Source organism: Sminthopsis crassicaudata, chromosome 5, assembly GCF_048593235.1.
Source record: "Sminthopsis crassicaudata isolate SCR6 chromosome 5, ASM4859323v1, whole genome shotgun sequence".
In the NCBI taxonomy this organism is placed as follows: domain Eukaryota; kingdom Metazoa; phylum Chordata; class Mammalia; order Dasyuromorphia; family Dasyuridae; genus Sminthopsis; species Sminthopsis crassicaudata.
This window is the reverse complement of record NC_133621.1, coordinates 195,156,266-195,171,590: the sequence shown is the minus strand read 5'-3', so window position 1 is coordinate 195,171,590 and position 15,325 is coordinate 195,156,266. Positions and strand designations below refer to the sequence as shown.

The 15,325-nt window shown below is 41.0% G+C and overlaps 1 protein-coding gene across 1 annotated transcript; it reads right to left on the bottom strand.

Moving 5' to 3' along the window:
* Nucleotides 1–176: 176 nt before the first annotated feature.
* On the bottom strand, nt 177–14,086 carry NRIP2 (nuclear receptor interacting protein 2). The gene is made up of 7 exons (XM_074269293.1): nt 13,836–14,086; nt 13,126–13,518; nt 9,331–9,483; nt 2,281–2,363; nt 2,004–2,125; nt 1,709–1,761; nt 177–1,261 (listed from the first exon to the last, which is right to left on the bottom strand). Exons 2-7 carry the CDS (start codon nt 13,318–13,320, stop codon nt 1,169–1,171), a joined length of 699 nt encoding a protein of 232 aa, XP_074125394.1. The 5' UTR covers nt 13,321–13,518; nt 13,836–14,086; the 3' UTR covers nt 177–1,168.
* Nucleotides 14,087–15,325: the final 1,239 nt, after the last annotated feature.

Genomic DNA, 15,325 nt, shown 5'->3' with positions numbered 1-15,325 from the left:
TTACCTAAAGGCTTGCTTTACTTAAAGGAAAAATTGATGGTGGGCACATAGGGTAGATCATATGTTTAAAAATGACTAGCTTAAAGAAGAGAAGTCATCAGTAAACAAAAAAGAAAAAAAACAATAACAATCATGTCTAATACCAGACCAAATAGAGGACACAAAAGCAGCCGAGGTGGGAAAGATTACAAATGAGTTTATAATTCAGGAAAATGTAGGGACCAACATAGGATCAAGGCCAGGCAGCAGGAGGTGGGTTGGCATCCGGGGGGGGAAAAAAAAAAAAAAAAACTATTAAAGAACTGATATGCAGGGAATTAGAACGGTGAGTGTCAGAGCATCCGCCATGGAGCTACTAGGAGGTATAGCTGTTAGGTGATGGATATCAAGAAGACTCATATGGTGTGGCAGATGTTAAGACATTAAGGAACAATATTGAGTATCAGTGATGGGGACCTGGCAGTCATGCAAATGAACTCGTTACCAAATCTCGGAGACTCCAGTCCTAAGTTTCATCACTTTCTGAGACATCATTGCCTGAGGGCTCTTTCTTTTATGAAAGCCTTTTGAGGAATTAGGGAGTAGTTTTGGAAAAAAGAAACCTTAGTTCAAAACTTTCCCTAACATTCTGAGGACTATCTCCTGGAAAAACAAGGCTATTTCTCCTATCATTATTGATTAGATATGGCTATTGAAAGCTTGAATTGCTTCCTTTAAGAACTGCCAGTTCAGATGCTTTGAGAATAGCTTCCTATATTCAGATTCTTACCTATTTTGTAATCCAACTTTTGTTAGAGAAACTTGCTGAAAATATTTTATTTCTGAGTTAATCTTTTCCCTTCTAATTTTAAATGCACTGATTTTATTTGTATAAAAATTTTTCAGTTTATGTAATCAAGATTGTCCATCTTATCTTCTGTGATTCTCTCTATCCCTTGTTTGGTCATGAATTCTACCCTAATCCATAGTTGCTAAAGACATTTACTTCCCTACTCCTCCAATTTATTTAGGATGTGGCCTTTTATATAGAAGTTGGTGAAAATGCAAAGAATGCATGTGGACAAACAAAACATATGAATAAGGGTCAGGGGGTGGGCAGCCCTGCCACTGCCCATGACTCTTCCCCTAAGGTTTTGTTTTTTCTCCAGGGGACAGACAGGGATTGTTGTCACTGGCCAGGCTCCTGGTGGAAAGGCAGGAATGGTAGCTCTGGGCAAGGGGATCTCAGCCGTAGCACACCATGCTCCAGGTCAATACAGCACTATTGGGAAAAAATATGAGAAGGAAATTGAACAACCATGTAGAAAAGCTACCAGGGAGCAAGTCCTCCTCATCCATAGATTTCTGTCCATAAAACAATTTACCCAACAAGTCTGCATCTATCTTTTCCCCACCCCTTATCTTCTCTCTTCCTCTGAGATAATAACCACAATCCCCACCCATTTCTTTCCAATCTCTATTAAAATTATCTCTTTCCATCTTCTCATTCTGAATTTCCATCTGGGAGAGAGCAAGACCCTGCCCTCCTATTTTACTTGGGAGAAAGCAGGCCAGGAAATGCTCCAGTATCTGAGAAACAAAGCTTAGCTTTGAAACTAGAAATTCTGAGTCCTAATTCAGAGCTCCTCTTACCAGTAACCTCCCAGATCCTTATTTCTTGTCCCAGGCATAAACTCTCCCACCAGGCACTATAGGGTAGGCATCTTACCTTGAGAGATACCAGTGTCTGCAATCCCAGGCAAAATTCAGGACTCTCATCATCTAGAAATGGAAGGAGCAAAGGAAAAAAGCTGGAAGGCACCCAAAGGGTGTCACTACTTAACATCTCCCAGATCTAGAAATGTTGTAAAAGAATGGGAACAGTGGGAACACCGGGGTAGAGGGGGTTCCCAGTTACCAGTAGGAGATGGGAAGAATAATTCTTTGTGGATTTTTTTTTAAACCACAAAAAGAATGGTAGAAGAGATGAGAATATGAAAAAACTGATAAAAGTCAAAACTTACCAACCACCTGAGCTGAGCATGCTACTGTCTCTTGCCCTAACTGCAGCTCCAGCTGCTCCACATGGGTCAGGGGTCCAGAAGCCTTTTTCCCACTTGGGGCTGTTAGAGTTCCCTCCCCTAGCCTGTGGTAGAGAAGCAGTGGTTATGGCTGACCCAATTATCAGTCAGTCAACCCCTCCCCCAATCATTTGGTCTGCTGACCATTTCCTGGAGTCCTACTGCATGTAGTCATGTCTATTATATACCCCCTCATACCTTCAGGGAATCACGTTCTTACCCAAGGCGACTGAGGCATCTGGCAGAGATTTGGTTGTGTTGGGTACCTGTATCCACTGCCACTCTTAATATCTGGTCCCGGCACTGGGTGAGAGGAAACCAAATGGACTGAATGAGTTGGGGTCAACCCCAGGAACTTCCCTTGCCTCCATTCCTCTCTCCTCCTCCTCCACCCCCTGCCAAATCAGTGCACTTTTCTTTAGAAGAGTGAAGAAATTTAATTGACTCCCCAATTAAAAAGAAAAAGATTAAATGGGAAAGCCAGGACTAGCACAATAAAAAGGTAGAATGAGGAAAAGAATGAAGTTAAATGAAAAACATCACAAATTTAGGAAATATTGAATCAAACAATAGATATGGAACCAAAAGACGGATATTTGGGGAACTGAAGGAGAAAGGTCCCCATTTGGGAAGAGGAATGAACTTCTGGGAAAGGAACTTCACATTAGGAAGTTCTTAGGTAAGGAGGACATGTCACTTGGAGATAGAAAAGAGTTGAGTTCAGTCTCTTATATACATGGATATCCGAGTACTTTCTTCACTTGACAGGGAACCATCAGCCATTCCCCTCTGCCACCACCACTTTTTTTCCTCCTTTGATATTTATTCTATCCAGATCTGTCACCCAATGTAGATCTTAGTTGCTGTTGCTCTAGGCAATCAGATTTATTCTCTCTTCTTTCTCAAGAAGTTTAATAGCTGGCTTGCTTCTTCCCCTTCACCCCAATTCCTGTCCAGCTTACGTGTTATTGCTGTTCTATTAAACACCCAGCCTTCCCATTCCCTGAATCTACTCTCATAACCTGTTTCACCCAGCTATACCCAGGAGGCTCACTCCCTGGGATCTTCGCCATCGCCCTCTACGCTACCAACTGGACCCTCAGGATAGAAAGACAATCCTTTGACTCCTAAAGAGATCTCTACCCTATTTTCCAAAGAAGCTCCTTAAGCTTCCCACAACCACCACCCTCCTTTCCTTTACTCTCACAACCTTGTCTGTCTTTTGCTTTATTGAAAAAAAAATGGCCATGTGCTGAGAACTCCCTTTTATCTTCTTCACATCTCACAACTGTCTTCTTCAAGCTTGAATAAAGAGGTGAATCTTCTTACCAAGTCTACCCCAATACAAGACAGCTAAGCGATTCAATGGATCACTGGACCTGAAATCAAAAAGACTGGGGATTTGAACTCAGTTACATAGTGAGCCTACGCAAGTCCCTAAACCCAGTCTTGCCCCAGTTTCCTCATCTGTAAAATAGCAATAATAATAGCATCTACCTCCCAAGTTTGCTATGATGAAATGAGAATACTATTTTTAAAAAGTGCTTTGCAAACCTTAAATCACTTTATAAATATTAACAGTTATTACAAGTCCTTATTTCATTTTCCATCTTCACCAGATATGCTTCCTTTTCCCTAATATTCAGTCTCTCCTCCATTAGGTCCTTCCCTGTTGCCTAGTGATCATTCTCCCCCCTCCCCCTTTCTCAGATAAATTAGAAAACAAGCAATATACACTATTATTCTCTCTCCTGAAATTTGTCAAATTTCAGAAAATTGGTTTCTAAACTCCATACTCATTGAAGCTTTCTTCTCCCAGATTATCAGTGATCTCATAATTACCATACCCGATGGTCTTTTTCCAATCTCACTTTCCCTGACTTCTCTGCAGTATTTGCTACTGTTGACTATGCTTTCCTCTTGAATACTATCTTTATTTCTGAGTTTTAATAGCATTGTTCTGACCTGATTCTCCTTTATCAGTTTTCCTTTATGGTTCTTCTTAGGTATCTTGTCTTTTTACTGAGGGTGTGTTATCCCACGGTTTTGTCTTTTGTTCCTCTTCTCTTGCTATACTCTTTCTTGGTGACCTCATCAAGTCATGGGTTTTTATCAGTTATGGGTTTTTCTTTTTAATTACATATAAAAACAATTTTTTTGCATTTATTTAAAAAATTTCTTAATTCCAGATTTTCTCTTTTCATCCTTCCTTGAAAAGTCAAGCTTATACATGTGAGTCATGCAAAACGTATTTCCATATTAGCCAAGTTGTCAAAGAAAACACAGAGCAAAAAATATCAAGAAAAATACAGTTTTTATAAGTGTGCTTTAATCAGAGTCTGAAAGCCTCTAATTCTTTCTCTGGAAATGGATAGCATTTTTCATCATAAATCCTTCAGAACTTCCTTAGATCATCATATTGCTGTAAATAGCCAAGTCATTCATAGTTGATCATCATATTATTGTTACTGCGTACAATGTTCTCCTTATTCTGCTTACTTTGCTTTGCATCAGTTCAAATAAGTCTTTTTAGATTTTTCTGAAGCTATCATTGTCATCATTTCTTAAATCATAATCATTATCAATATTATTTATATTGATGACTCCCTTATCTATATATAATATCTATATCTATATATATGTTTACTATATATGCTAACCAAGGGCTTTCTGCTGAACTCCATTCCACATCACTAACCGCTTATTATCTATTTCAAGCCAGATGTTCTATAGATAACTCACATGAAACATGTCCAAAACGAAATTTGTCTTTTCTCCCAGAAGTTCGCCTTTTCCAAAATTTTCAATTTTTGTTGGGAGTACAACCATCCAGTCACCCAAGTTTAGTATCACCTTTCAAATTCCTCATTCTCACCCCACATAACTAATCAGTTACCAGATCTCCATCTTTTCTACTAACACAATTTCTTTGATACCTAATGGGATTCTGAGTGCTGCTCCCAGCCCACCCCAACCCAGATCTGCCTCCAGCCCCAAGTCCTGTCCACTTCTCTTCCACTGACAAAGCTACCAGTCTAACTCAGGACCTTATGCTCTCTCACCTCGACTATTTCAATAGCTAAAGTGGTCTGCTTCCTAACCGTTTTTAACCCAATCTGTCTTCCTTGCAGTGTTCAAAACAATTTTTTCTTATGAGCAAGTCTAACCATGTTTTCCCCTATTCCATTAGTTACATTAGCTCCCTATATATGGGAAATTCTTCTCTTTAACAATGAAAGCCTTACACAACCTAGTCCCAACCTCTGTCACAAACACTACAGACATACTGGCCTTTCTATTCTCCATCATATACAATATTCCATTTCCTATTTCTAGTTATAGTCTACCTTTCAGTAGAATGTAATCCCTCTTTATCTTTACCTCTTAGAATCCCTGGTCTCCTTCCAGGATCAATTCAAGAACCACCATATACATAAAGCCTGTTCTGATTCTTCCAGATGCTAGAGCTTTTCCTCTAAAAATATCTTTCTTCTTCTTTTTGTTGTTGTTCAACTGCATAATATATTACTTCAAATTGTTCCACTGTAAATAACCATACCCAGTACTGGCATATTGCTGAAGTACTTAGTTTAAAAAAACTTAACTTAGACGACAGGCAATTTAGTGTTAGGTTAGATCTTCTTATGATTAAATTTATCCTACTGTCTGACTTGCAAAACCTGTCACATCAGTAATATGTCATGCCATATTATAAATAGATGCTAAACTTCTGCTTTAGTCTCTTGTAATAGATCTTGTAAGAGATAAAAGCTTTAGTCAAAGAGAAGCAACTCGTCTACATCCAGGATCCTGGAACGGGTATTTATCCTGGTGGTGTCTTTTTCCTTCCAGGCTACAAAAGATGCTAAATGTTATTGTTTGACAGAAATGGGCTAGACAGTTTTCTGCTAGACAACCTTTTTAAGTGTAGACAGGAAAAAATAAGGGGAAATCCTGCATCCTACTCAATCATTCCAAAAAAAGGCAGGTCTGCAAGAACGGAAAGGCAGAGCTGGATCTAATAGCTGCCAACAGAAAGCATTCAAACAGTGGTCTTTAATGCCTTTCTTCCACTTAGAAGAATCATAGAATATCAATAGAAAAATATGAGTTATGCAGCCATTGTGGAGCGACATTGAGAGCTAGCCTTCAGGAAGTAGGTGATCATGCTCCTCTTGCTTGGTACATGTATATGAATAACATTTGAGGAGCAGATTCAGAATGAGCCCCATCTTCATAGTACTGCCCAGAGTTTTATTCAGAGAAACATCATTCCCTTAACACAGAGGTTCTTAACCTGTTTTATATCATGTCTTACTCCATCCCTCTCTTCCCAATAATTCTCAGAATAGTGTTTTTAGATGCATAACATAAAATACATGGAATTATAAAGGAATTTGAGTTATCAAAATATTAAAAGAAGTCATCTACATTCAGAGAGAACTAGGAAAACTAAGTGTAAATCAATACATGCTATGATGATTTTTTTTCCTTTTTCTTGTTTGTTTTTTCCTTGTGATTTTTCCCTTTTGTTCTGATTTTTATCTCCCAACATGATTCATAAAGAAATGTACATGTATAACCAGAAAAAAAATAAAACTTTTTTTAAAAAGGGGGAAAAAAAGAAAAAATAAAGTCATAGACCACCTATAATTTATCCATGGATCTCTTGGGAATTTGTGGACTCCAGATTAAAAACCTCTACTAAGCTAGTCAATGCTGAGTTTTTTGTTTTTTTTTTTAACTACTGTAAAGTATTTGGAAATTATGTCAGTTGCTTTTATTGCATGAGTCCTAGAAAAGTGTCCCATCAGATTTCATGCTCAAGTTTGCTAATTGATAACCAGTTAGTTCAGCCTTTTCCTGACCCAATTCAGAGTTTGATCCTTATCAAGAGAGCCAGATCCTTCAGAGTGGGATAGCTTTGAAGCTAATCTAGTTTGGATACATGCTCCACCTCTTCATTTTGTACATTTTTCCCCTCTGGTCAGAAGAGAACATTGTTATCGTTTGTCCCCAACCTTTGCAACCTACTCTGGCACCTGCAACTAAAAAGAGCAATGGCCAGCAGCAGGCTGCCAGCCACCATTCTACAGGGGCATCTTCCCAGACTTGGCCCCAGCTGGGCGGCCTCCTGCCATCACCTCCATGGTCATTAAAAATGTGTGAGTGCTTTCCCCTTGGATCTGCTCTGAACATCTCTGTTGTTGTACATGTTTTCTCTCTGGGCTGAAGCTCCTAGAAGAAAGGACTGTTTCACTTGTCTTTGCATCCCTAAAGCTTACCACAATGTCTGGTATATGATTAGAAAACATAAACTTTGTATTATCTTTCAGTAAGAGCCAACATTTACATAGTATATTAGTGCTATATGTATATCATCTCATTTCATCCTCACATAGCCCTTTTATCCCCATTTGGAGTCTTCTGAGTCCAAATTTAGCCTTCTGTCCATTCACTATGTCATTAAAGAGATGAAGGGTTTGTAATATATATTTGCCAGAAAAATCTTGCTAATATATAGTTCTGCATTTCCTTAATCAAAAACCTCTAGTATTCCCCAGTGCTTAAAAGATAAAATACAATTCTTTACTCTAGCATTCAAAATATACCACAACCTGGTTCCAACATATTTTTCAACCTTATTTCATAATATTCCCCTTCTTACACCATACATTCTCATATATATTCATGGTTGTATGAGTCATTTCTTAATTTAATCTTCTATACCTGCAGGGAATTCTTGTTAAAATTCTTCCCTTCCTTTTTAGGGCCCACCTTTTCTATGAAGCCTTCCATCATTCCTTCAGTTAAAAATGAGCCTTCCTTCTCTGAATTTTTCATACCTCTCTTTATTTTATCCTAAACAATACAATTTGCACATTAACTACCCTATTAGACTGCAAGTTCCTTGAGAGTAAGAACTATCTCCCTAGATGAGATCAGCTCATAAGGGTTTAATTACAGTTACGCTAATGACTTCCACATATATGGCCCTAATCTTTCTCCTGAGCTCCAGTCCCATATTATTTTTCATCTTTGCATTCCCAGAGACTAAGGTGAAAACTTCTACATATTTATCAAGCTCCAACTCCACATACCTATCAAATTGACAAAGTTGACCAAAAAATAAAATAAAATAACAAATGTTATTAACTGGTTAAACTGATTCATTAATGCACTGTTGAGAGAACAGTGAACAAGTCTAGCCATTTAGTACTTTGCTCAAAACATCTACAAACTGTTCATAGCCTTTGACCCATCAATGGGTCTATACCCAAAGAGTTTAAAAAAAAAAAAAAAGATGAAAAGGATCTATATATATAAAGATATTTATAGCAGTTCTTTGTGTTGTGGCAAAGAACTAAGAAAGTATTCCTCAACTGGGGAAGAAATACCTAAACACATTCTAGTACATGAATATAATGGCATATTATTATGCTGTAAGAAATTATGAAAGGCTTGTATAAATTCAATCAATGTGACATGGGTAGAACCAGGAGAACAATTTATTTAGCATCGACATTGTAAGGACAAACAACTTTGAAAACTTTAAGAATTCTGTTCAGTGCAATGATCACAATTACTATTCCAGAGAACTGATGATGCATGCTACCCCCTTGCTGGCAGAGAAGTACCAGATGCAAAGAACAGAACAAAGCTCATTTTTACAGGGCCATTATGGGAATTCGTTTTGTTTGATGACTCATATTTGTTACAGAGATTTGGTTTTTCTTTTCTTTTCTTTTCTTTTTTCAAAAGAGAGGGTTACTGAAAAAAAGCTTCAAAGAAAAGATCCAGTTATATGCATACATTTATGTATATATACAAACATATATAATTGTATATACATGGGTATATAATCCTACCCTCCAAAATATATCCACTTACAATCTTGTAATCACATGTGTTCACAATTCACAAATGAAAATCAGAGTATATGCACATATGTATAGTATAGATAATATTCTTATGCACACATGCATGCATGTATATGTGTGCATATGCATATGTACATGCACACATATATATACACACTCTCTATGAGTTTACTTAGGGCAAAGGGGAAACAGCAGGGGTGGAAGTAGCAAAACTGATAGAGGTAAAGAAGCAAGAAAAGCTTTCCATCTTCTGACCTAGACTAAGAGGAAAATCTGAGGAATGTTTGTACCCCCCTGTACAGAGGGAAAGAAGGTGGAGACATCCACAGTTAACCCTTTCCAGGGATCAATTTCTAGTTTCCATGATGATGGTCAGAGGCTCCTCTCACCTTACAGTGGACAAGAAGAGCCGGGGTCTCCTTTCTGCTGGGCTTTCTAGTACTCTCTGCTCCATGAACTTGGCCCCAAACCAAGGAGGACTCCCCGAGAAACTGGTCCAGATTCCCTTCCATCAGGCGACGCTGGATCACACTGTGTGGCTGCTGGCTCCATCATGAGACAATTGGACAAGAGTTAAATGCAGTGTCTGGGCCTCCCCATTCCCAACTCTACCCTTTTCCCAGGACTAGGTAGGAAAAGGGGATGAGTAGGAAAGAATAAGGTATGGAGAGTCACAGGAAAGGGATGGAGTTTCCTGGGATACATAATAAAGCCTATTAATTGAGGTCAGTGAATCATAAAACCAAAACATATTCCCTCTCTAGAGCCTATCTTGTTAAAACCAGCCAGAATGGTACTGGAAGAGAATGCAATGAAAAAAAAAATGGTGAAAAGATAATCACAATCATCTCAATGATCAAACTGGCTAATTAGGCAAGGAGAGTTTTATTCCAGGATCATCTCTGTCAGAGACTTTGTCCCCAACTTAGGGTTTCTATTAGAAGTAGGTTCTTCTGAACTTGGAAGACTCTCCTTCCCTTCATACCCTCCCTTTAGGCTGTTAAGAAATATTATGGAGACAGAAGATATCAATGGCTTCCTTCTCCTTTCCCTCACTCTTCCTCCCCTTCACCTGCTCTTCTTGCCCAGCTCCTGGGATTTTTATATCCCAAGGTTTAATGAGCCCCCTGAGGCTGTTCCCTGACAGCTTGAACTGCCATGCCAGTGGGACTAGCTCTGGGAAAAGGGCAAAGAGCTTTTTGGGACTGCCAGCAGAGTTGTTCCTTTCTATCTCTCCAGCTTTTCCCTCCCATCTTTCCCACGGAGGCCCCTTTTCCCATGGTTGACTGCAATTCAGTTCACCAATCAGGCAAGCTAGAGAGCTGGGATGTTGTCTTTTCCCCCCTCTCCCAATTCGCTCCCCAAAATAGAGTCCCAGGACCCAAAGTCCTGAAATAATGAAGCATGTTGTGAGTAAGGGGCTACAGGCTCAGTTTCATCAGCTGACCTGACCAATTCTCTTCTGTAGTACTACTGTCTTCAGGCTATTAAATAGGATAACTGAATTCTATTATTTAGATGACTATTATTTTTTATTAAAGTAATATTAAATTAAACAAATATTAAATAAAATTAAATAATAACATTATTATTTCAATGACTCTACCTTGCCAGTCTACAAGGGGAGAAGAAGGTCCCTCACCAGAAACTCCTTCATTTTATGAAATCTCAGGCCAAAAAATAGCAAAATAAATCAAAAATCTATCCCAGTCTAAGAGAATACCATATTGTCTGCCTGAATAAATGAGCATCCTGCCCTACTTTGGGGGGAAGCTAGTACATCTAAGTGGCTTTACCCCCTTCTTCTGGCTCCAACTTAAACTTCCCAACTACTCCAATTATTGTTAATGTTTTACTAAATGTATTTGGATACAATTGGCTTCTTTTGTAATCCTATGTATTTCATTCATTCATTCATTCATTCAAAAGCATTATTCTGAGAAAGGCTTCCTAGATCATGACTGCCAAAGGGGTCCATGACACAAAGAATTCCTGGTTTTAGGTAATTGTTCTGACAGTTTTTTCTAGGTATTTGGTGGCATCTCCAGGGCAATTGAGTGGGGCTATAGATAGAAATAGAAGGGGGCAGCTATAGGGAATTCTGTTTCTATAAAATCTGGATCTGCTGTTTTGAAATCTGAATCCTCTTACCTTTTTTCTTTGGTGGCTAAAATAGATTTGGAGAGGAAGGGGTTGAGTGGTACACAGAGGGTTTGGTGAGTTGGCAACTAGGGTTCTTGGCTTACATCCTAACAACAGAGAGCCAGGACCTTTTGCTGGCAAAGGCAGGGATGGAGTACGAGGGGCCGTGAGAAGCCTCCACTCTCTTAGCCTCCTTAAGGAGGAAGCTGTCACAAGAAGGCCCTAAGTTACTAGAATACTTTTTAAGCAGGGGTTCTTAACTATTGTTAATAATTGTTATTGTTAATGTTTTACTAAATGTATTTGGATACAATTGGCTTCTTTTGTAATCCTATGTATTCATTCATTCATTCATTCATTCAAAAGCATTATTCTGAGAAAGGCTTCCTAGATCATAACTGCCAAAGGGATCCATGACACAAAGAATTCCTGGTTTTAGGTAATTGTTCTGACAGTTTTTTCTAGGTATTTGGTGGCATCTCCAGGGCAATTGAGTGGGGCTATAGATAGAAATAGAAGGGGGCAGCTATAGGGAATTCTGTTTCTATAAAATCTGGATCTGCTGTTTTGAAATCTGAATCCTCTTACCTTTTTTCTTTGGTGGCTAAAATAGATTTGGAGAGGAAGGGGTTGAGTGGTACACAGAGGGTTTGGTGAGTTGGCAACTAGGGTTCTTGGCTTACATCCTAACAACAGAGAGCCAGGACCTTTTGCTGGCAAAGGCAGGGATGGAGTACGAGGGGCCGTGAGAAGCCTCCACTCTCTTAGCCTCCTTAAGGAGGAAGCTGTCACAAGAAGGCCCTAAGTTACTAGAATACTTTTTAAGCAGGGGTTCTTAACTATTGTTAATAATTGTTATTGTTAATGTTTTACTAAATGTATTTGGATACAATTGGCTTCTTTTGTAATCCTATGTATTCATTCATTCATTCATTCATTCAAAAGCATTATTCTGAGAAAGGCTTCCTAGATCATAACTGCCAAAGGGATCCATGACACAAAGAATTCCTGGTTTTAGGTAATTGTTCTGACAGTTTTTTCTAGGTATTTGGTGGCATCTCCAGGGCAATTGAGTGGGGCTATAGATAGAAATAGAAGGGGGCAGCTATAGGGATAGTACTGACATGTTCATGGTTCTATTATCTTCATTCTTGCCTTCTTCTAGCTCTTTCCCTGTGACTTTTTCTATTTCAATCCTTTACATTCTGTTCTCATAGGCCCTTCATTCCTTATCATCATGTCCCCATAGATTTCTCAGAGCTTCCCAAAATGGACTTTTTTTCTGATTCATAAGGAGAGCAGGAAAAGGGGGGGGAACCCTTACTCTCTCCCTTTCAGTTGCCCTCCCCTCTAAAATCAGCAATGTCCCGAGAGACCTCTTCTGGGAGATGACTGTTAACAGAGAATAATGCCTCTGAGCCAGGGGAGAAATGATGAAGACCAAGTCAGAAAGGAAAATACCTCATCAAATGACAGCCCAAACTCTGATATCCAGGAGGAGGGAGGGTAGGAAGGACTGCCGAGAAGCCAGGCGGCTCTTTAGGTAATTCCGGAGAGAGGAGAAATTACCTTGTTGGTAATTTCTGCTGCTTTGAAATCGGAATCCTCTTACCCTTTTTTTCTTTGGTGGCTAAAATAGATTTGGAGAGGCCAGTCCCGGCCTTCTCTGTATTCCTTCCTCCCTTCTACTGATAGCAAGTTTCCCGGCATCCCAAGGGCCTTTTTTTTTTTTCTCCCTCAAGCCTCTATACCTGTCCTAGCATCCCTCCACTTGTCTGGACCCTGCTTTCTCTAGGCTGACATTAAGGTCAAAGGTGAGATGCTGAACAGCCCCTTCCCCAGACAAGAGACATCCGACATGGCCTCCTGACCAGTGGGCGCAGTGAATACCCCAAGTTGGTGGGATCGCCCCCACGTTACTTTAAGTAAGGGATGGATCTCCGAAAGTCGCTCTGGTGGCCCCCGCTCCTTCTGGGAAGGTCCCGGGACCAGGAAGCCGGGACCCAACGGGGCAGGGGAGAGGTAGGGGCCGGGGGTCTCACCAGGTCCTTGGAGGTGCCAAGCCTCTTGAGACTGTCCAGCGGGAGGAGGTCAGCGGAGTCCTTGTGGACGAACTGGGTAGCCTGTTTGAGCCTCCGCTCCTGGCTCAGGTGGGCTCTGTCCCGTAATTCCGTCTCGTGCTCGCTCCCGCCCATGGTCCCATCTCTCCTTTCAGCCTTCTGTCCAGGAGCGCTCATGGCTCCGGGAGAGGCGGCTGGAGGGGCACGGAGGGGACGCGCGGAGATTCTGCCCAGCTGCCCAGCCCTCCTGCGCCGGGCTCTCCCTCCGCTCCGCGCACGATCTCTCTCTCAGCCGCCTCCTCCCCTACAGCGGGGACTCTCTCCCTGACGGACTGCAACGTTGCTCTCTCTGACTCCGAGGGGGGTCTGCTGGTACTGGGGGGGGGGGGAGGGAAGAGGAAAGAAATAAATAAGCAAATAAATAAATAAATAAAGGATGCTCGGGAGCAGCCGCGGTGGAGTAGCGGCTTTCAGTGATTGCGGTAGAGGAGGGAGGGAGGCTCCAGCTGGAAAAACCCAGCCGTGGAGAGAGGGGGGGCTGGTGGGCCCCGCAGCCCGCAGCAGTCGGTCCGCTCTCTCCATCTCCTGGACACGGGCCAGGGGGCTATACTGCTGTAACGCTGGGCGCGGGGGAGGGAGCGACTGAAAATCTGTTGGGATGCTCCTAACAGCATCCTCCCCTGTCTGTCTACCTGCCCAGACGTCTGTGCTTTGGACACCGGCCAGTGCGTGTCCCCAGCTCTGCCCTTCGCGGCGACGGAGGGAGGGTGACTGACTCTCTTCCCAGGGGTGGACAGATGCCGCCTCTCTGTGAGCCGGGACTGAGGCTTAAGAACGGTAGGAGCCCGGGAGTTGGAGAGCAGGAGGACCTGTCCCAGATTTAGAGATGGGAGCTGGGCTACAGGGCAGATGGGAAGACACTCTTCCTCCTGTTTTCCTTCCCTCCCCTCACCGCACTTCCCCACCCCCTGACTCCCGGCCCGGCCCCCAGCGCCATACAACCCCCAAGCCCAAGGGTCTATGTCTGAAGGGGAGAGATCACTTCTCCGGGCTTTTCCTCTCTCATCCAAGCAGAAGCCGAGTCACTTCACAAGTATGCTTTAGGACCTACTACCTGCAAGGGAGAGAAAGCTGAGGGGCCAAGCGCTTTACAATTTCACTTGATCTTTACAATAACTCTGTGAGGAAAGCGCTTTTTTTCTTTTTTAATCCCCATTTTACAGAGAGAAAGCAAAGGGGAGTTTAAGGGATTTGTCCAGTTACCTAGCTAATAAGTATCTGAGGGCAAGAGGGGTGAGGAAAGCACTCTAGCCATTTGGGCCACTTATGCTAAGACAGAAAAGATAAAACATTGTGCAAAGTTAGCTAGGGTGCAGGTGATGTGAAATCATCCTGGGAGGAAAGCTTGTCAATGGCTTTAATGACAGAAGAGGTTGTACTTTATCCCAGAGACACACGTAGAACGGGGCAGTTGGGTTAGGAATATTGATTTGACAATTGGAGAGGAGAAAGAGTTGAGGCAAGAAGACCATTTAGGAGATTATTGTGGTAACCCAAGCAATAGACGATGAGGGATTGAATTAGCCAGGCTATAATATTGGTGAATGAAGAGAATAAAGGCAGGAAATATTGTGGAGAGAGAAACTACAGCATTTCCTAACCAATCTCAGCTGATGAAGGAAAATGAGCAGCTGAAAATAGCTTCAGATCTGAATGACTGCAAGGATGTTGGTACCTTCAAGAGAAAAGGGGAAGCTAGAGAGAGAGAGAATAAGTTCTATTTGAAACAAGTGGAATTTTCAATATCTCAGAATTTTTTCAGATGAACTTCAAGGCATCTCTGACTTTTGTTTGTGAGGCTGATTTTCTTTAATCCCACAGATATTAGGTTTATCCGGGGGTGTGGTTGAGGCAATTGTTAAACTTTCATCGTGAGGATTTACATGTTGGAAATAGCAAATCCTACAAATCAGGACTTGATTTAGAGTTATTTTGATTTTATATTCTGAAGAAAATGATGGGGAAAAATTAAAACAAAACAAAAACAAAAAAGAAAGTGATGGAAAGATGTGAATAAAAACATGCTTTTAAAATGCTTTTTAGTATTTTTAATATGTGTTTTCTTTTGTCAAAGGTTTTTTTCTCCTACATCTTGGAAATGATATGATATCTCTTTGTTGTT

What these genes read in the sequence shown, in the direction of transcription:
- NRIP2 (XM_074269293.1), bottom strand. Translation starts at nt 13,320, where the DNA reads ATGAGCGCTCCTGGACAGAAGGCTGAAAGGAGAGATGGGACCATGGGC. An exon ending in TTGGCACCTCCAAGGACCTG is followed by an intron (nt 9,484 to 13,125) that starts GTGAGACCCCCG and finishes TGATGGAGCCAG; the next exon opens with CAGCCACACAGTGTGATCCA. An exon ending in ATGCTCAGCTCAGGTGGTTG is followed by an intron (nt 1,762 to 2,003) that starts GTAAGTTTTGAC and finishes TTCCATTTCTAG; the next exon opens with ATGATGAGAGTCCTGAATTT.